Raw genomic sequence first — 22,723 nt, 5'->3', positions numbered from 1 at the left:
CTATTATATTTTTCACTGAGAGGAAAAGTGTAAAAAAGTGAATTTCAGTGTAAAAAAGTGTATTTCAGTGTAAAAAAGTGCATTTCAGTGTAATGAAGTGCATTTCACATCTGTAGTATACATTTAGACAGATATCCCACCTTTACACTGTTTTGTATCTCCTTTTCAATAAAGCGTTACTTATGATCTATTAAGCTGCTAGAGATGCTGGAGTCCTCGGGTTAGTATTTATGGTGATATGGAAACCCTGTCTATTGGAACAAACTAGATTGATTGATCATGAGTTTTTAATGAAGAGGCAATAATGGGGGTATATTCATATTTCTTAAAGTGTGGCTTTTTGTGTGCATGAGAAGCTTACGCAACATGCTAGAGATACTTTTTCTATGAAGAAAAAGTCCAAATGTTATCCCTTAAACCCTGGTAGAATTTAAACTCTTCACTTATAATAGTGCTAACATTATGAGATATCGAGCAGCCAGTAGGATCTTTTTGATACCCTACTTTTAAAAGAAATGGTGAATAAAACTCAATAGAATAGATTAACTCAGCACAACCTAATATTATCCCTGACATCAGTAAGGCCATTGTGAGATTAAAGGGTCAAATCAATTGGGTTATCATAGTGTATAAATCTGAATTTCAGTCTAGAAAAAATGTATATCATCTACACTTAGTCTTGGACATTTCAATAACCACAGTCTTGTGATTTGTTGGAATTGTGATGATTTCTCGACTAAAGAAAATAATGTCTATCATACACAGAATAGTAAAGTTTTGCAACTTATGTCATGATTTCCAACTTTCATAGCAATAAAATATACCCATAACATAATTCAGAAATACCTAGGTCTAGGTTTTTATCAGAGCAGATTTTCTGTTAAATATACGTATATTCACACTAAATCGACATTAAGCCCTACCATATATCAATATAGGGATCATATTCGATTAATATTAGGCCATTTCAAATATTAAGATGAAGTGGAAAAACTGTTCACTTGTTATTATTGCGTTCTAGCTTGGTAGTGAGGATCAGGGATGCATCTGTCCCTTTAAGAACGACCGGTCTGGGGTGGCGCTTTCCTCCGCAAGGGCTTCTTGATATTAATAGTGTTGGTGTCTTGAAACTGACGTAATGCTTGGAGTCTGAGGTCCTGTCAAGCGATAACATTTCTGATAAAGAACTGGGATCACTGCAAACTAACCCTCCTTTTCCATCCAGACTCGGGCGTTTTAAATATTATACACAGTCACCCTGATTCCACGTGCACAGGCGAGATTCGAAATGTTATATCCCCTCTAACAAAAAAGAAATAGTAGGCTACCCCGAGATCAACAAACAAACAGCACAAAGACGGTTCATGGCTTACGCCAAAGCTCCACCATCTTTCAGACTGCAAAGACTATTGCAATTTAATCAACAGGTAAGGACAAAGCGAATCAATGCACGTTACGAGTACGGAGGCGAACAATGTGAATTTACAGTAGTTCCAGAATGCGGATCGCTTTTAGAGAATGTTATGTAATAACTAAGGGATTTCGTGAATCAGTAGTGAGCTACTTTGCTGTAAAAAAAACAGCAGGGCTTCTCGGATTTCACATGGCATGTAGGTTTTGTTGGGTCAAACGCGTGAGAAATTGAAATGGGCTACTTGGTAGAAGCAGTAGCCGTATTAGAGGGTGTAAATATTGAGACAAGGGAGAATAACATGAGTTCCGATCAGTAGGTTTGTTGCTTACTTTTCCCTTCCAATTTCATTTATTAATTAGATTTCAGATGTTGTAGCATTCTTGTAAAGGCGCGACGCATTCTGGATAGGTGTTGGAGACAGAATATAGTTATGGTCTTGAGAATATCTGTGATCTAAGTCACACAAACACACTAATAAGACGAGGATTTTATTTGGCGCATCGCGTATTTCTGTTTTCATTGTTCGTATTAGAGAGCACGGTAGAGAGTATGTTAAGTTGTACAGTTTTTTTTCGGCTTCTGAAACTTTGTATATATTTTGAAGTGTATTTTGATGTTTAATGATTCATTCATGTCGAGAACTGAGTTAAGTTTTCCACTCAACTTTCCGTAAACGGTGATGTTCCTCAAAGATAAGAAAATGCGTAGGCATGACAACACACTTGGGTCAGAAGAATATTTCAACTAATTACAATAAAATGCACATCCAAAAGATTTCACCAGTAGCCTATTTTCTAAACGTTCCACATGTTATTCGGAACCTACGAAGTTCTAAGTTTTGGTTTTTAGAATGTTCAAGTCATGTACTAACTTTGTTACAAAACAAGAAATGTAACAACGTGCTTGTAACTTTATCAATAACCAATCACTTGTTAATTACTCAAAAAAAAGTCAGTCATTTCTCAAAAGTCTTAAATATATTTTCCATGTGGAGGGGATTAGGCTACATCTCAAAGGAGATGACACAGAGGTGCAGTGTGTGTGTCTGTGGAAATTCAGAAAGTTTTCAGAGCAGCATGACTGGGCATCGTGATGAAACAGTTCACTTTTGCAGAAACTCAACATAGCTTTTCATTATGTTTTGCTGCAAGCATTATAAAGATAATATAATTCATTCTGCCTTATTACTTATACCTGCCCCATTACTTTTATGAGGAGGTGAGATATTTTGGTCATCTACTCCTCTACTCTTGGTGCAAAGGGCTACTTTCAGAGGCATGTACAACTTTGTTACTGGTAGTGTAAAAAGGTTACATATTCTCAGTGTGTTTGCTTGATAGTTACATTATAACCATGTATATAGTAACCCCCTAAAGGTATTGACTTTTTCAAAGCATAACGTTTAACATTTAGACAATGTTTCTGTCTATCTAAACTGACTATTTTTCAGTTGGTAAGATCTAAGATCATCTATGAGCACAACTCTAAATCACCCGATTTTCAACTTCACTTAGGCTCTTGTTTGTAGTTACATTGTTATGACACAAAATTCCCCTGTTGGTTCCAGTAGAGGACTCATACGCTTTCCTGTAAACTGTGAAACCAACCTTCCTACACGCCAACATGGGTCTGGAAATGATACACCTTCTGTCTATGAAAGCCCTCTTTCTTGTCAGTGAAAGTTTGTTAATGATGTGGCCAAAGCAAAGAAATGCTTTTCATCATTCAGAGGGGAGAAAGGTTAAGCTGAAACATAGTCTCAACAACACTCTGTGTTTAACAATAGTTTAGTTATTTGGACACCTGTATGTCTTATAGACACATTATTTCTGCCTTAATAGTGTTAACACACACGCATAAAGAGTATTTATTATAAATAATATGCATCAAAACATCTGGTTGCAAAAAATCCACTTCTAAAAGTTGACTTTGTCCTCACTGCAGCCTTGTATGTATTACATCTGATACGTGAAGCACTTGGTAAACCGTTAATTAATTAGGTACAATATTTTGTCACAAAATCCATTGATGTTAGCAGCCACTCTAGCCTAATTTTCTAAGATTTTTTACTTTTGCTTTTATTAGAGGATTATGGAAAATAAAATGACTTATCATGTGTATTCTGTGGTACTCTATACAGGGAGTGTTTCTTTCAAAAGTGAGAGAAAGATCCACATGGTTAGTTTGATAAGAGCTGTTTGAAGTGACTGCTGAATTGTGCTAGGTATATTTGAAATGTAAATGGGTTCCCATCTGTGAGTTCTTTGGAGGGGGGTATGCAATAGATCAACTCTTGTATAGTTAGGAACTTTACGGCTGACAGATGAATTTGGGTCTCGTTGGTATTAGAAAGCAACAGTGGGGGGTTTGCATTTGTTATACATGGCTTTAGAGTTTGCACAACTACTTTTAGGGAGATTTTTTGGAATCGCTGTGAGGCCAGCCTTTCACTTCGCAGTGTATCTTTGTACCAGATTCACCACGTAGGTGCTGCTTAATAATGAATTATTAATGAAAAATAAAATATTTTAAGGCCTCATGAAAAAAATAAGAAAGTTACTTTTAGTATAGAAACTGGTAATGTCTTAAATCCTAAAGGACATGAGAAACCAAGAGCAAATAAAAACTGTGCATAGCTCCTTGTAAAATTGTAGACATCAAAGATGATCATGTAATATGACACGTAGGCTACTACAGAAATTAGGTACAATTGTGATACATTAAGGTTTAGATTTGTTTGGTCGACCCAGCCATCCTTCATTGCCATTCAGCAATGTTTCGGCTTTTTCTGGAGGTGGTTGTATCTCAATGAAAAGATATTGAAACTGAAAATCAGACATACTGTATGACATCTGTATAGTCATTTTTGACCCTCGAACAGGTTGTGTAGGTCCCTCCCCTCATGTCCATGCACTTAAATAGACAAAGGAAGCTTAGATTTACCAGGAATAAAGGCCTACTCACATGTATGTTCTCACGTCGGTGTCTATGGAACACAATGGCATGTCTCTTTAACCCAAAAGTGCCAACAAGGGTACGTTTTGTTAGAATTTCGAAACCCTTAAAAAAAATGCTTATTTGTTTGAGAATTAGAACCACTTACTTGTGTTAGAAAAGGTTGATAAAATAAAAAGTGTTACTGCTTGACAGACAGTGGCTCTTTGCATTTACATTTCAAATATACCTAGCACAACGCTTTGCCATCATTACTAATTTAGTGTGTTTAAGCAAAACACATGTTGGTGCTTTTAGGGTTAAAAACATTTTAATGCTTTTGCAAATGGCTATACACATTCCCTGGTGGTTTGATACATGCAACCAGGAGAGGCAGGAAACTTTTGATTTTCTTCAACCATTTGACGTAATTCTAAAGTTTACTTAGAGAGGACAGACAGCAGTAAATGGTAGCCTTAAAACCTTTTAATAGCACCTTAGATTCACCCTGGTAAGAAAAGAGTTTGTTTCCCAGATGTGTGGGAAATGGAACCAGGGTAGGAGTATGTGTAAGCAATAGTTCTTGATACAGCCACCTTTTCTTTTTTGATTTGTTTTAAAAAGTCCTTCTCACTGTCAGTTGCTGATGCAAGAAGTGACAGTTCATGTTTTTCACACAACTGTTGTATTTAACAGATTTTTTCCCCCCTCAAATGTCCATATATTCTGAGCAACAACCCTAAAAGACTAGAACGTAGGCTTTGTTCTATAGGCTAATAGGGCTCTTCCATGTGTTCACCTGTTAACGCAAGACAGTACTTTAACTACAAAAAAAGGTTCCCCCAAATGGAAAAGCTCCTCAATGTGTCCCCTCCAGCCATGTGGATGGGGGTGGCTTGTACTTGCCTGGCTACACCTCCACATGGCTCTGGCCAACTGACATTTTTTCTATGAGTCTGGATTTGCCCCCCTCCCAGACGATTTCTGGGAGGGAATCACCTAATTATCTAGCTTTGATCATTTGAATCAGCTGTGTAGTGTTAGGGCAAAAACCAAAACGTGCACCCGTTGGGGTCCTGAGGTCCCTGTTTGGGAAATGGAGGGTTAAGGTTAGGGTGAGGGTTAGGTAAGGGTTATGGTTAAGGTTAGGGTAAGGGTAGGAGTTAAGGTTAGGGTTTAGGAGTAGGGATGTCCCAAGGATCCCGGATAGCACTAATCAAATTTGAAGTCACACAAACGACTTCTAGGATGGCAGTTTCCGACTGAATTTATGTAGTGATCAATAGAGCAGCGGAATTAAATGCAGGGTGAGTTGTCAGGCAAGGCTTGCAATGGGCTCTGTATGCAGCAGTGGCTTGAGGTGTGGTTTACAAGGTGTAATGATGTAGGACTAGACACTTGCTGTTTCATATTTGGGATAAATCAAGAGTCCTGCTATCTGTGTCAGGTAGACATTTTGTGTAGGTTTAGGTCAGGAATTTCCCTTTATTTTCCCCAGACACACGAGTACCCTACCCTCTGTTCTACACCATACTTATAAAGAGAGTGTGTGTGTGTCTATTTACTGTATCTTAGGATTTCCATAGTGCACTTTGGGGATAGCCAGTGTAGAAATTCCCTACCCATCACCAAAAAACAGATATACCCATTGATTAGGAGTAGAGTCTGCTAAAAACGTGGTCCGTTCCCTCTCCTCTCTGGAACACTGACGAGTCAGTTTTGCCTCTCAGTTTATGATGTGTTAGCTCGTTTCTAAGTGTCTGTCTGTCAGTGTGTGTTCTTTCTTTCCTCCATTATTTTTCAGTGTTTTTCCTTCTTCTCTCATTGTGGTTTAGTGTTCCTCTCTGCGTCTGTGTGGTCTAGGCCGGCTGTAGTGGGCACAGCATAGGCCATTACATTGTCTCAGACAGGTTGGACAGGATGACTCGTCGAGAAGAAGGGGGAAAATAGTGTTCCCCCGATAATGTTTGTTTTCCTGTTTCCAATTTGGATTGCCAGAGGGCCTGTCGTACCGCTAGAGCTCCTATTCATTCATGAGTCCGACAGACCGGCAGTTTGATGATGCCTGCTGCTTGCTGCTAACACGGCACAGGACTGACTCTGATTTGTAATGACCACGTCGTTAATTGTGTTTTTACTGATCATTGTTCTTTCTCTCGAAATCACATGGAATGCAAGATGTCGGTCTGTATGGTCTTCCTAACTTTTAAAACTTTTTAACTCGTTCCAGCTTCCAAGCTTTAAAAAAGATATACTACTTTTGAGGTCTACTTGCATGTTTGATGTGTATTTGTGGGATACGTTTTTAGATACATCTAGGCTTTAAAGAACATATGGTGTTGATTTAGCTTTTTTGTGCGTCCTTGATTTTTACGTGAGTTTTCTTTCCGTTTTGAACGGTGTGTGATTGCAGAGAGAGAAGCATTGTGACTCGTGCTGTGGTGGAACCCAGGACTGATATTACCTGTAATCTCCTCTGAAGACACAGGTGGGAGAAGAGAACAACCTTTAAGAACTCTTGAGAAAGACCCTGCCAACAACAATAACAACAACAACAGCAAGACCAAAGAAAAGACAATGGAATAAATGCATCTCTGGCATGGACGTGGAATAAAGGATACCTCAGTCAAGAACCAGGGCAAGGACTCTGGATGTTGTTCCTACTCTGATATCTGGATCCCTGTGGAATCTGTGCTGATAATGCGCTAACCCAATGCTCGGCAGAGGTATGTATGCTCTCTATTCTTCTATGTCCTGCTATCTGTGACTTGAGTAATACATCGATTAGGCGTAAATATTGTGAATGGTGTTTTATTTTCACGTAACTTGAAATCGTGGCAAGTCAGTAGAGGCCCAAAGTGAATGGGCCCAAAAGGGTTAGGATTGTGATGTTGTATTTTTATAATTTCGGAACCCAAGTCCCAGGCGGGTTTCTCAAAATATGTTTTATAGTACTATTGCCTGATCCTCGTTGTAGTGGAGTTGTATTGTTCGGCTCTTTCATTTTAAACACTTTTATGTTCTTAGCTTTGGTATATTCCAGCATTTTGATCTGGTGTTTTAAGTCACTACCATCTGTATTCGTTTAGCTTATGTGGACTGTTGTCTATACAGACTTAATGTTGTCTCTTTTGACTTAATGTTGTCTATATTGACTTAATGTTGTCTCTTTTGACTTAATGTTGTCTATATGGACTTAATGTTGTCTATATTGACTTAATGTTGTCTATATGGACTTAATGTTGTCTAAATTGACTTAATGTTGTCTATATGGACTTAATGTTGTCTTTTTTGACTTAATGTTGTCTATATTGACTTAATGTTGTCTCTTTTGACTTAATGTTGTCTATATGGACTTAATGTTGTCTATATTGACTTAATGTTGTCTATATGGACTTAATGTTGTCTAAATTGACTTAATGTTGTCTATATTGACTTAATGTTGTCTATATTGACTTAATGTTGTCTATATTGACTTAATGTTGTCTATATATTGACTTAATGTTTTCTATATTGACTTAATGTTGTCTATATTGACTTAATGTTGTCTATATTGACTTCATGTTGTCTATATTTACTTCATGTTGTCTATATTTACTTCATGTTGTCTATATTTACTTCATGTTGTTTATCACTCTTTTTCTCCCTGGGCCACACACATTCTCATGGTTCCCCAGTCGTCTAACATTCTCCGTTCACTCTGCTCTTGTCTATATGGTTCAAATAATCGTTTTTCATCTTATTGTTTGTATTGTCATGATATCATCCTTTACAAAATGTTACAGGAGGTTGTTGCTACAGTATAAAGTAGGTTTATACAGTGTTGTTATAGCGTACTCATACCTAACATGTATTCATACTAAGAAACAAAGTTCAGGTTATTTTGCAGGGTAGGTTGGAGAAAGTTACTGGCAGTACATATAGATAACAGCATTTCAGGGTATTGACTGATGAAACATGAGTGCTGCTTTGCCTTTGCTGTGAACCTGCAGAGGAATAATTAATTATGGAGATGAGCCTAATTAGTGAGTGAACCAACACCTGTCATTTTTCTAAACAGCTCAATTTGTCTTCCATTCAACAGTGTGTCCTTGTGCCTGTCATTAGCCAATGCTTGCACCTTATCACTCCTGATAAGTACAATACAGTATTGCAACATTAACATTATTTAATAATTACAATCTTTGTTTTTAATCGCATGAAGAATTCAGCCATTTAGGCTGTTTATTTCCAAATCAAGTATTATGTTATTTTCTGTGCGTTGCACTATTGTACTCACAGACTTTAGTCTTAAGAGTAATAATGCAAAAGCAACGAGCGTAGAAATGAAATAATCTCATTATGTTTGGAAAGTGAACACATAGTTGAGGGTTTGGACCTCTGGACAGTGGCCTAACTCAAATGCTGTATCTCAAAAAGTGTGCCATGGTAGAACATTCTCTCTCTGTCTGGATACGCATATTAAACACTTGATAATGAGCAGCTATTACGAGACATTTTCTTTGTTAACGCTGCAGAAACGCTGCAGAAAGGTTTTCTCATGACAGTCTTGCTATTTCAGCAGATTTGTATAATGTTTAACATATGCTATCTTTTCCATCCAGACTACTCAAAACTGAAAATGTCTCTGTACTTAAGAAACACCATTACCTCTGTTACAGGAGCCAGTGTTATAATGCGCTTAGCTCAAAGATTTCACTTACTGGGAGGTAGGGAGTGTGTTTCATAGAGACAGCTGAGCTATTGTTAACAACCAACATGCATTCATTTGATCCATGTATTTCACATTTCATTCTCATACTAAACTCAGCCATAGAAAACATAGCCCCAAAGAAAAACAATTACAATATCGCCTATTTTAAATTCTTATTTCAATTTTAATTTACACTAACTCTACAAGCCCAACCTTGGTAACTGTTTGTATAAAGTCAGGGGCTTGTAGCTCATTTAGTAGAGTATTACACTTGCAATGCCAGTGTAGTGGGTTTGATTCCCGGGTCCATTCGCAAAATGAATGCGCTGTAAGTCGCTTAGGATAAAGGCATCTGCTAAATGTCTTCAATTATATCATTATAATATTGCATCTAGATGTACTTCTAATTTACGTGACCTAAATGTGGGACATCAGATGTGGGCGAGGTGGATAGAGGATGTTGTTTGACATGTCATATGAGCCCATTCAGAGTGCTGAGTGTGAAGCCATCATCCGGATCAATGTCTGTGCTGAGACCTGTTACTTTTTTTTTGTTCCAGGTAGTGATATGTTTTAGTAGGCTAATCATTATTTATTTTTTTGTGGGCAGATCAGCTTTAATATTGCAGATAGATTGTAGCTTCCAGCAATGTAATTGTCAGCATCATTTCCAATTTCCAAAATATATATATATTAATTAGGCAAATCATTATAATATATCAAATATTCCATTTAGCAGACGCTGTTATCCAAGGCGACCTACAGTCATGTTTGTATACATTTGAAGTATTATATGATATTAATGTGATATTAATGACACAAATACTGACTGCAGTTCTAACACACAGGCGATTTTACAGGACCAGTAGTGTGAATACCCAACCACGCTCCGCAACCACACACATTTTATTCAGAGCTATTCTGAACTCACACGGACAAAAGTTTCACATAAAGAAGATGTGCCCTTAACTTGAGAAATGAGCTGTTGTTTTAACTAATTCACCCCTTTTCTGATAACAGTTTTGTTGGAGGTGAGCAAAAATACTAGGCTCATTAAATGCAGCCTTGATTTTTGTAATCCTTGTGAATTATATTAAGAAATAGGTGAGTCGTCAGCGCAATGCTTCTGTAGGAACTAGCCTCAGTGATATATGGTGTGCCAACGTGTTTGTAGGACGCGCTGTGCCAAATGATTCTATAAGTGCTTATTTAAAAGTCTAAAGACAAGAACATTTTTCATGGTTTTCCGGTGTCTGTATAAATATTTCTTGTTGGCTTGGTTCTGCTGTTGCTACTCTATGGCACAGCGGGCCGGGTTTTTTCATGCCATGCCTGCCAGTTACTGTAGCTCTCTCATGTCCACAGCTTTCTCTTTAACCTAAAGTATATGTTGCCCCATTTCAGTCCATTTGTCCTTCAAGTAATCTATTTATATTTTTTAAAAACTTAAATTCTTGTTAGGTATAGTCTTTTTTCTACACAGTGCAAGGTAACTGAGCTCTGGATGTCCTTGGCTCTTTGTTGGAGGCGTACAGTCTTTTTGACCGCTTCTTATTTCCCAGAACAGGATGGAAATCATACATGTATAACTTGGAACATGTAGTGTATCGAAAAGATGCTTATCGTTACGCAGAGCAAGATAATGATCTCTTTGATTGCTGAGTGGAATTGAAACTCTGGTCGGTCGTCTTTTTCACTCTGTCACTTCGCAGCGGTGTTTAACATTACCAAGTGGGGCAATTATGATCAGCAAGAACACTGACTTGTACCCCACATGAGGTTGTGGTTGAAATGAGGTCTTCTGAAAGAAAAGTGCCATTAGAGTTCTAGAAGGGTGGCGTGAACCTGCTCATTAAGGAAGGAAAGTTTGAACGTTGGTGGCTGATTACGCCGTCATCTACCCCTCATTCCTCTGCAACTTATTGCAATAACCCTGAACCCCGCTGAACTAATCTAATTAGTTTGAGAACAAGAAATTATACTGGATCATTTGCAGAATGCTAGACAAAGGAGCGATTCATTCTCTTGTGGCGTTAAAGAAGAAATGGTTAAGTGCAGGCCTGCCTGTTGTTTTTAGTGGATTATTTCCGCAAGGCCTGCACCATATGGTGGTGGAAAAAAAGGCCCCAAAAGGGGCAAAGAAAAAGGGGGACGGGCGCTACAATGAAGCTGCAAAAACAAAGCGTCTTTAGTCAAAACCCATTAAATTAAAGGGTAATGTCAAATGCACCACACACTCAGAGGTTGATTATTTTAAAAGCCGAGCTGCATTAATCAACCTCTTCATCATCATCTTTGTCAGCTTGAATAATGTTTTTTCTTTGCCCTTTTTTTGCATCTAATTGTAGATACACAAAAACGGACAAAATGGTACCAACCACACTGTTCACACATATGAGTCGTCTGGTCAGGATCAGCCCAGGAACAAATTGAGCTGCTAGTCCAGAACTCCACTGTACATTGTTGAGTAATTCTACGTTGCCAGGCTATTGGTGGGGCTCCATTTCAGGTTACCAAGTGACAGAGATTGCATTCCTTCCTTGTCCATAACTACCCAGGATCCTCCAGGATCAGACCACCAAGGTGTGCCACCCCCATTGGCCACTACTGGGGTGTCTTGCGGCCAGTAGTAGCCCGATGGGAAAATTTGACTTGTTAAATACTGACCTGGGGCAGTTACATTTACATGCGTCCCAACCCAAGGCTAGTCACTTCACTTGCCAAAGCAATTAAGAACCGTGAACGCTCTCTTTCCTGATGGGGTTGCTTTCCCAAACACTCCAAATAATCCACCCTCACCCCCTCCTCTCCACAGAAAGGCCAATTCACAAATGTAGGTGTTGCTACAACATCGGGGAAGACGAACATTACGTTTGACTATAGCCTACCTGGTTGAAAAGCCTTTATTTATTTTTCTTATTGAAGGTTTAGAGGATAGAAACTATTCTGAGTATGCTAGGGCAGTCCACTGTCTGTCTGTGGCTGCTAAACTCAGAAGCCGTCTGAGTCCTCTCCCTTTACGTTAGTGGTTATTATCCAGCAGAGGAGTGTGTATCAGTCAGGAGTCTGAACTCTCCGTTGTCGCTGTTTTCTCAGTGTGTTGTATCACTGTTACTGTCCTTGACAATGGGCCTTAGCTGTATTTAAGTGCATTGTAGAACTCACAGGGAAGTCTCACAGATTGATGTATACCAGAACCACATTAAAGTAGAACTGATACCGTTTGAACTACTTCGCAGAAATGAAACAAAAAGATAATCAGAGTATCGCTCTAAAATATAACATTTGCAGTTTATGCTTCAAAACAAACTTTATAAGATGTTTTAAAAATAAGTTACATTTGACTGAAAATTCCATTACGTAGAGTAAGGCATTGTTGGCAGAATTAAATGGATGCAGTCAATGCATGATTAATAGTCTAATAGTTGAATACATTTTGCTATCAGGTTGTAAATCATAGCTAGTTCATAGTTTGCTGCCTCCAGCCATTCAGGAGATGAACTGTTTCAGTTTCACTGACCCAATATTTTGAGAGAAGAAAAAGGGCCAGAAGAATGCTACCCGTCCCAATGCATAGTGCCAACTGTAAAGTTTGATGAAGGAGGAATACTGGTCTGGGGATGTTTTTCATGGTTCGGCCTAGGCCCCTTAGTTCCAGTGAAGGGAAATCTTAACGCAACAGAATACAATGGCATTCGAGATGAATCTGTGCTTCCAACTTTGTGGCAACAGTTTGGGGAAGAACCTTTTCTGCTTCAACATGACAATGCCCCCGTGCACGAAGCGAGGTCCATATAGAAATGGTTTGTCTAGATCGGTGTGGAAGAACTTGACTGACCTGCACAGAGCCCTGACCTCAACCCCATCGGACACCTTTCGGCCGCGACCGGGAGGTCCGTGGGGCGACGCACAATTGGCCTAGCGTCGTACGGGTTAGGGAGGATTTGGCCGGTAGGGATATCCTTGTCTCATCGCGTACTAGTGACTCCTGTGGCGGACCGGGCGCAGTGCACGCTAACCAGGTCGCCAGGTGCACGGTGTTTCCTCCGACACATTGGTGTGGCTGGCTTCCGGGTTGGATGCGCGTTGTGCTAAGAAGCAGTGCTGCTTGGTTGGGTTGTGTTTCGGAGGACGCATGGCTTTCGGCCTTCGTCTCTCCCGTGCCCGTAAGGGAGTTATAGCGATGAGACAAGATAGTAACTACTAACAATTGGATACCACGAAATTGGGGAGAAAAGGGGGTAAAAATAAAATAAATAAATAAAAATGTTCCAACATCTAGTGGAAAGCCTTCCCAGAAGAGTGGAGGCTGTTATAGCAGCAAGGGGGGGACCAACTCCATATTAATGCCCATAATTTTGAAATGAGATGTTCGACAAACAGGTGTCCACATACTTTTGGCTGTGTAGTATATGTGTTATATTTGTGTTGGTGATGGTTGTTGGCTTACCATCCGGATAAGGAGTTACAGTACAAAGCTTAATCGAACTTCATAGTGAAACAAAATAGTTACCAACTTTTATATTTGGATTGTGAATACGACGATGCTCTTTGTGTATCGAAGAAGCTTTGTTCTCCTAATATAGAGCAGACTCTTTTAGTAGTTTACTATTGACTTTCTGGCAGGAAAGGAGACGGTCCCCTTGCCTCGACAGAACCCATATAGAAACCTCTAAGCCCTTCCTCCCTCTAGCCTTTCTCCCTGCCAGAACCCTGCTCTGGTTGCTGTCGGTATCCTGTCATAAGAGACATACGTTTGGTAGCTCAACTCTTTATCTCTCCCACGCTCCACCCCCCTCTCGTCAGCCCTGGTACCGTCCCATAACTCTTCAGGCATTCCTGTGGACCAGACAGAGAGTGGGTCTGCAGCCGTTCCACCAGACCCACTCAGCACCTATTATGGTCAACGGGCCGTGGTCGCTGTCAGACCCGGCGCGTTTTGATTCACTGTCCGCCCCGTATCTTCCTGCCTGGGACCTCTTTTCACCATGTTCTTAACTTCCCAGATAGGAGATAAAATATCCATAAACAGCACTTGAAAGAAAATGTAAATGTTTATAGACTTCCTGCGAGACTTATCTGATATTGTTCTTATTTATACATCCAGGAGTTGACTAAAAGTTGCCTGGGACAAGCCAAAACTCAGCTAAAGCCCCTCTTAGTACAGGGAGCCTGGGCTGTGCCAGTGGAGGCTGCGACTGAACAGAAGGTTTAAGTGGACAGTTGGCCCTGTAGACGAGGAGCAAGGCTGTCACTGGGGCTGGAAAGAATTCTGAGATAGTACAAGACATTCTCTTCTTCCAGTCCACCCCCAGCCTAATGCAATGCACCCTCAGCCCCAGTCCCAGCCTTAAATGACCAGCACACTCCCTTATCTTGATAACGAGCGTGGAGCTTTGTGAAACATGGCTGAGTTCAGTGTGTGTGTACACTGTTCAGGGTGGGCTGCCTGGTGGTTTTATCAGACTCCGATCTGCTTTTAAGGGAATTTGCTTACAGTGGAGTGTGAAGAGGGTGCTGACAGGACGGTGTCAGCGTTTGCTTTCCCCCAGCATACAGTACACATAGCCCCTGTTGAGAGAAGGTCTTTCCCCCATCATACAGTACACATAGCCCTTGTTGAGAGAAGGTCTTTCCCCAGCATACAGTACACATAGCCCCTGTTGAGAGAATGTCTTCCCCCAGCATACAGTACACAGAGCCACTGGTGATAGAAGGTCTTTCCCCCATCATACAGTACACAGAGCCCCTGGTGAGAGAAGGTCTTTCCCCCAGCATACAGTACACAGAGCCACTGGTGATAGAAGGTATTTCCCCCATCATACAGTACACAGAGCCCCTGGTGAGAGAAGGTCTTTCCCCCAGCATACAGTACACAGAGCCCTTGGTGAGAGAAGGTCTTTCCCCCAGCATACAGTACACAGAGCCCCTGGTGAGAGAAGGTCTTTCCCCCAGCATACAGTACACAGAGCCCCTGGTGAGAGAAGGTATTTCCCCCAGCATACAGTACACATAGCCCCTGTTGAGAGAAGGTCTTTCCCCCAGTACACAGAGCCCCTGTTGAGAGAAGGTTTTTCCCCTGGTACACAGAGCCCCTGTTGAGAGAAGGTATTTCCCCTATTACACAGAGAGGCTGGGAGGATAGCAGCTAACTGCTCCATGGAGAGATGCTGGGAGGAGGGCAGCTAACTGCTCCATGGAGATATGCTGGGAGGAGGGCAGCTAACTGCTCCGTGGAGAGAGGATGGGAGGAGGGCAGTTAACTGCTCCATGGAGAGATGCTGGGAGGAGGGCAGCTAACTGCTCCATGGAGAGATGCTGGGAGGAGGGCAGCTAACTGCTCCATGGAGAGATGCTGGGAGGAAGGCAGCTAACTGCTCCGTGGAGAGAGGATGGGAGGAGGGCAGCTAACTGCTCCGGGGATAGAGAATGGATGGGAGGAGGGCAGCTAACTACTCCGTGGAGAGAAGATGGGAGGAGGGCAGCTAACTGCTCCATGGAGAGAATGGCTGGGAGGAGGGCAGCTAACTGCTCTGGGGATAGAGAATGGATGGGAGGAGGGCAGCTAACTACTCCGTGGAGAGAGGATGGGAGGAGGGCAGCTAACTGCTCCATGGAGAGAATGGCTGGGAGGAGGGCAGCTAACTGCTCTGGGGATAGAGAATGGATGGGAGGAGGGCAGCTAACTACTCCTTGGAGAGAGGATGGGAGGAGGGCAGCTAACTGCTTCATGGAGAGAGGCTAGGAGGAGGGCAGCTAACTGCTTCATGGAGGAGGGCAGCTAACTGCTTCATGGAGAGAGGCTAGGAGGAGGGCAGCTAACTGCTTCATGGAGAGATGCTGGGAGGAGGGCAGCTAACTGCTTCATGGAGACTGGCTGGGAGGAGGGCAGCTAACTACTGTATGGAGAGAGGCTGGGAGGAGGGCAGCTAACTACTGCATGGAGAGAGGCTGGGAGGAGGGCAGCTAACTACTGCATGGAGAGAGGATGGGAGGAGGGCAGCTAACTGCTTCATGGAGAGAGGCTAGGAGGAGGGCAGCTAACTGCTTCATGGAGGAGGGCAGCTAACTGCTTCATGGAGAGAGGCTAGGAGGAGGGCAGCTAACTGCTTCATGGAGAGATGCTGGGAGGAGGGCAGCTAACTGCTTCATGGAGACTGGCTGGGAGGAGGGCAGCTAACTACTGTATGGAGAGAGGCTGGGAGGAGGGCAGCTAACTACTGCATGGAGAGAGGCTGGGAGGAGGGCAGCTAACTACTGCATGGAGAGAGGCTGGGAGGAGGGCAGCTAACTACTGCATGGAGAGAGGCTGGGAGGAGGGCAGCTAACTACTGCATGGAGAGAGGCTGGGATGAGGGCAGCTCTTAAAAGCTCTATGTGTGGGTGGCAGGAGATCACTTTTATGGTGCTGCCGCTCCTCTCATATTGATGAGTCAGTGCTAGCCCTGAGCCTAGAGAAAGGAGAGAAAGAGAAAATGAGGGAAAAGATCAGGGTGTTGAGACTCACTCTGAGTGGGCGAACACAAACACACACGCACACTTGTATACGTCAGCTTATGATTCTATTATTATGACTGCAACCCCTATAAATTCCACACCCCCAGACACTAGGGCTGGGAATTGCCAGGGACCTCACGATGCGATATTATCACGATACTTAGGTGCCGATACAATATGTATTGCGATTATAAAGGTCACACTTTATTTGGATAGTCCATCAGTAGATGCGCTACAGATGGTCATACTATCAACAAACTATCTGTTGATAAGCAACTGACAATTTGTTGATGAGCAACTACTTGCTAAGATTACAGTTAGGGTAAGGTTTAGAATAAGGGTAAGGGTTAAGGTTAGTAGATACGTAGTTGAAATGAGTATCTGCAGAAGGACAATCCAAATAAAGTGTTACCCATTTTGATACTGTGAATTCATTGCGTTTTGATGTTCCAAACATATTGCTCAACATATATATGTCTACTGCAGACGGACAAGAGAGAGCCATGAGAAAACTAGTTTAAAACTAATTAGTCATGGAAATAAAAGTGCTGAAAACAAATTGGCTCCCTATTTAAAAAGAAGATGGAGAACAAGCTATGAAGGAAAAGTAATGGAGTTTTGGTGCGATTTTGCGAAATTATAAACAATTATTTTTATTAATAATATACAGATAAGTAACTATATCGATCCCCCCCCCCCCCCCCCCCCCCATCACTACCAGACACCAGTGTGTAGACAAGCAAATCATTTTGTAATGTCAGAAGAGATTGTGTTTTAAACCACATGCAGATCTAAACAGACCTCAGTATTTTGAAGGGGTCCGTGTTTATGTCTCCTGTGTTCCTAGTAAGGTTACAGTGCATTCGGAAAGTATTCAGACCTCTTCACTTTTTCCACATTTTGTTATGTTACTGCCTTATTCTAAAATGGACTAAATAAATGTTTTTCCTCATCAATATACACACAATACCCCATAATGACAAAGAGAAAACATGTTTTTAGAAGTGTTTGCAAATGTATATAAAAAACAAACAGAAATACCTTATTTACATAAGTATTCAGACCGTTTGCTATGAGACTCGAAATTGAGATCAGGTGCATCCTGCTTCCATTGATCATCCTTGAGATCTTTCTACAACTTGATTGGAGACCACCTGACCAAACTGAGCAATCGGGGGAGAAGGGCCTTGGTCAGGGAAGAACCCAGTGGTCATTCTGACACAGCTCCAGAGTTCCTCTGTAGAGATGGGAGAACCTTCCAGAAGGACAACGATCTCTGCAGCGCTCCACCAATCAGGCCTTTATGGTAGAGTTGCCAGAAAGAAGCCATTCCTCTGTAAAAGGCACGACAGTCCCCAAAAGGCACCTAAAGAATCTCAGATCATGAGAAACAATGATGATTCTCTGGTCTGATGAAATCAAGATGGAAGTCTTTGGCCTGATTGCCAAGCGTCACATCTGGAGGAAACCTGGCACCATCCCTATGGTGAAGCATGGTGGTGGCAGCATCATGCTGTGGGGATGTTATTCAGTGGCAGGGACTGGGAGACTAGTCAGGATCGAGGGAAAGATGAACGGAACAAAGTACAGAGAGATCCTTGATGAAAACCTTCTCCTAAGCGCTCAGGGCCTTTGACCTGGGCGAAGGTTCCTCATCCAACAGAACAATGACCCTAAGCACACAGCCAAGACAACGCATGAGTGGCTTCGGGACAAGTCTCTGAATGTCGTAGTGGAGAGGTAGTAAGTGTTAAATTCCTCGGTGTACACATCACGGACAAACTGAATTGGTCCACCCACACAGACAGCGTTGTGAAGAAGGCGCAGCAGCGCCTCTTCAATCTCAGGAGGCTGAAGAAATTTGGCTTGTCACCAAAAGCACTCACAAACTTCTACAGATGCACGATCGAGAGCATCCTGTCGGACTGTATCACTGCCTGGTACGGCAACAACCGTAAGGCTCTCCAGAGGGTAGTGAGGTCTGCACAACGCATCACCGGGGGCAAACTACCTGCCCTCCAGGACACCTACACCACCCGATGTAACAGGAAGGCCATAAAGATCATCAAGGACAACAACCACCCGAGCCACTGCCTGTTCACCCCGCTATCATCCAGAAGGCGAGGTCAGTACAGGTGCATCAAAGCAGGGACCGAGAGACTGAAAAACAGCTTCTATCTCAAGGCCATCAGACTGTTAAACAGCCACCGCTAACATTGAGAGCTGCTGCCAACATACTGACTCAACTCCAGCCACTTTAATAATGGAAAAATGTATGTAAAAATGTATCACTAGCCACTTAATATATGCCACTTAATATAATGTTTACATACCCTACATTACTCATCTCATATGTATATGTATATACTGTACTCTATATCATCTACTGCATCTTGCCATCTTTATGTAACACATGTATCACTAGCCACTTTAAACTATGCCACTTTATGTTTATATACCCTACATTACTCATCTCATATGTATATACTGTACTCTATACCATCTACTGCATCTTGCCTATGCCGTTCTGTACCATCACTCATTCATATATCTTTATGTACATATTCTTTATCCCTTTACACTTGTGTGTATAAGGTAGTAGTTGTGGAATTGTTAGGTTAGATTACTCGTTGGTTATTACTGCATTGTCTGAACTAGAAGCACAAGGATTTCGCTACACTAACATTAACATCTGCTAACCATGTGTATGTGACAAATACAATTTGATTTGATTTGATGTCCTTGAGTGGCCCAACTTGAAACTGATCGAAAAACTAGCTGTGCAGCAATGTTCTCCATCCAACCTGATCGAGCTTGAGAGGATCTGCAAAGAAGAATGGGAGAAACTCCCCAAATACAGGTGTGCCAAGCTTGTAGCTTCATACCCAAGAATAATCAAGGCTGTATTCACTGCTAAAGGAGCTTCAACAAAGTACTGAGTAAAGGGTCTGAATACTTATGTAAATATAGTATTTCTTCATTTGTTTTTTATAAATTAGCAAAAAAATGTTTTGTCATTATGTGGTATTGTGTGTAGATTGACGAGGGGAAAAAAACAATTTAATCAATTTTAGAATAAGGCTGTAACGTAACAAAATGTGGAAAAAGTCAAGCAGTCGGAATACTTTCAGAATGCACTGTATCTCTTCGGGACATCAGCCCTCAGGGTCCAGCTCACCAGCTCAGCTGTTTTGGAGGATAGGTTAGCTGGAAATGGGAGTCAGGTGTAAGAGGAAAGGGAATCTACAGAGTAGCCAATGAGCACAGTAAGGTCCTCCCTTCCTCCTATTCATTTTCTCTGGTATGAATGGTAGGGTGTAATATTTGCAGATGAGGTTCACTTGGTGCTTCGGTCATCATCCATTCAGACCGCAGCGCTGGTGTGTACTTTGTACAGTCACAGGCATGTCTGTCTCTGTCTGCCCACCTATTTGTTACTGGACTATGGTACTACAGCCTCCCTTGAGTCCAAACTGAAAATGCATGTTCAAATTTGATCACATTTTCATCTGCACCTTTATGTCAAGTATCTAATTAAGGTCCTTGTGGGCCTTTTGTTGACCTCCTGCTTTGAGGTCGCCACTACTGAATCATTTCATTGCAAGAACTCTTGATCTTTCAAGCTGGGCTATACATAGGTCATAACTAGCTAGAGCTTGTCATGCTTGGGGTGTCAGACGAATCTTAGTCGGTGGTATGCTTATAGTTCACTGGGTGTGGTAGAGTCGTTTGATTTGGCTTGACTAAAGCCACTCAAGGTTACGCCTCATTACAGTAGGATAATCCTTGAACAAAGCAAATAGAAATATCTTGATGAAGCAGGTCAGTAGCCACCTCTTTGCTGATATGAAGGTTAATCATGGTGATGAGTTGTTTGTTTTCTTTAGATGGCTTATCTTATTCAGTAACAATGCCATGATTGTGATGTGACATCGACATCTGTCTGATTCAGACCTGTGTGAATCAGATTCAAACACATACTTTCCCAAACGCACTACAGTAACTCCATTCATATCGCCAGAACAGAATGTGTTTTGATGCTCAATACGTGGCCTACACTTCGCCCACGATTTGTATTGATTGAGTGTGAAGTGAACTGCCCACCCACCTCACATACAGATCAACAGACAAGAAGACACAGTCACAAAGCCAAAGCAAATATGAGAGAATAAAGCTTATATAATTGATTTAACTTTATGAAATACATAAAGGAATACAAGACTACTGTCTGTCATGCATATTCAAACTAGGGCTAGTTCCCTCAGGGGTATGGAAGGGTCTCTGAACATATTACAGGGTCTGGAACAATGCTCAGAGTCGGTATTTACGTCATAGGAAGGAATTCCCCTTGACCACTCCCACAAATTGGCCAAAACTATCACGTATACTCTCTCTCCAGTCTCTAGGTCATCAGGCTGCTGATTATCCCACACACCTGTCACCATCGCCTCGCGCGATTATCCCACACACCTGTCACCATCGTCTCGCGCACCTGCGCGACACTCACCTGGACTCCATCACCTCCTTGATTATCTTCCCATTATCGGTCACTCCCCTTGGTTCTTTCCTCAGGTGTTATTGACTCTGTTTCCATGTCGGTGCGTTGTTTGTGGTTCGTGTTCATTGTTTCATTTATTAATTAAAACACTCACTCCCTGAACTTGTTTCCCGACTCTCAGCGCACTCGTTACAAAAACAAACATTCTTTCCCTTTCCCATTCTCTCCCATTGTAAAAGGGGCATGAGGGAAGCCCCACAATATTAAGTTTTTCTTAGTGAGAATGCTCAGGAGCAGGCAATGTTGCAAAGTAATTTGCCTAGTTAAATAATGGTTCAATAAAAATGCATGTTGAACTATGACAGAGATGGCATCATAATAGGGTCTGGAACAATGGGAGAGATGGCATCATAATAGGGTCTGGAACAATGGGAGAGATGGCATCATAACAGGGTCTGGAACAATGGGAGAGATGGCATCATAACAGGGTCTGGAACAATGGGAGAGATGGCATCATAATAGGGTCTGGAACAATGGGAGAGATGGCATCATAACAGGGTCTGGAACAATGGGAGAGATGGCATCATAACAGGGTCTGGAACAATGGGAGAGATGGCATCATAACAGGGTCTGGAACAATGGGAGAGATGGCATCATAATAGGGTCTGGAACAATGGGAGAGATGGCATCATAACAGGGTCTGGAACAATGGGAGAGATGGCATCATAACAGGGTCTGGAACAATGGGAGAGATGGCATCATAACAGGGTCTGGAACAATGGGAGAGATGGCATCATAATAGGGAAACCCTCAGGAGAATAATTGCATATTTCTTATGAGCACAATATATAGAGTCAGCCAATGGGGTTCAGATTGGCTGTGGTTCCCTCCTACCTTATCTTTCCTCACACTTTGTCACCATTCATATCCACTGCTCCAGAGCAATGATCCTTTGGGTATGAGAGTGGGAAACATTCCCCAGATGATCTCCTTGGGAAGTTTTCCACAATAACATCTTTCTTCATATACTTTAAGGCTCATCTTCATGCTGTGTGCTTTCTGTTGATGTTTTCTCTTCTTCCTTGTGCAATATTCAATTAGACACTCATCCATGTAATATATTTATGTTTTTTCCTCGCTGTGCCTCTCCTTTTTTAATTCATCTGTTTTTGAATGCGAGCTAGGCTACATGATGGATGGGAATACAAAGGTGCATGTTAATGTTACAATGGAAAGTTGTCCTCTAGCTTGTATTTTTCCTATGTTGTGGAACTGTAAAATGCTCTAGCCTAGAGATAGTGTAGCATGTGCTTAGCATGGATCAATTGACTATATTCTGGAAGAGCAGTAATGATATTAGCAAAGAAAGATTAGACCAAAGTTTAGATCAAATCAAATGTATTTATAAAGCCCTTCTTACATCAGCTGATATCTCAAGGTGCTGTGCAGAAACCCAGCCTAAAACCCCAAACAGCAAGCAATGCAGGTGTAGAAGCACGGTGGCTAGGAAAAACTCCCTAGAAAGGCCAGAACCTAGGAAGAAACCTAGAGAGGAACCAGGCTATGTGGGGTGGCCAGTCCTCTTCTGGCTGTGCCGAGTGGAGATTATAACAGAACATGGCCAAGATGTTCAAATGTTCACAGATGAATGCCGGATTGTCTATTTTATAATAAAATAATTTGTAGT

General features: G+C 41.7%; 1 protein-coding gene across 4 annotated transcripts in view; it reads left to right on the top strand.

The window, feature by feature from the left end:
- The first annotated feature begins 1,129 nt into the window (after nt 1–1,129).
- The window catches only part of trps1 (trichorhinophalangeal syndrome I), a 191,632-nt gene continuing 170,038 nt past the window's right edge, over nt 1,130–22,723 (top strand). The window contains exons 1-2 of one of the 4 annotated variants that reach the window (XM_036971846.1): nt 1,130–1,427; nt 6,831–7,074. In XM_036971846.1, coding sequence (XP_036827741.1) covers nt 7,062–7,074 — 13 coding nt within the window. In that variant the 5' untranslated portion in view covers nt 1,130–1,427; nt 6,831–7,061. Of the gene's footprint in view, nt 1,428–1,618; nt 1,731–5,788; nt 6,533–6,761; nt 7,075–22,723 lie in introns of those variants that run through there. The other 3 variants (XM_036971843.1, XM_036971845.1, XM_036971844.1) reach the window with 3 other exon arrangements.

The sequence above is a fragment of the Oncorhynchus mykiss genome, chromosome 32 (assembly GCF_013265735.2).
Source record: "Oncorhynchus mykiss isolate Arlee chromosome 32, USDA_OmykA_1.1, whole genome shotgun sequence".
NCBI classification, from domain to species: domain Eukaryota; kingdom Metazoa; phylum Chordata; class Actinopteri; order Salmoniformes; family Salmonidae; genus Oncorhynchus; species Oncorhynchus mykiss.
The sequence above is the reverse complement of the archived record's forward strand: the minus strand, read 5'-3'. Positions and strand labels throughout refer to the sequence as shown.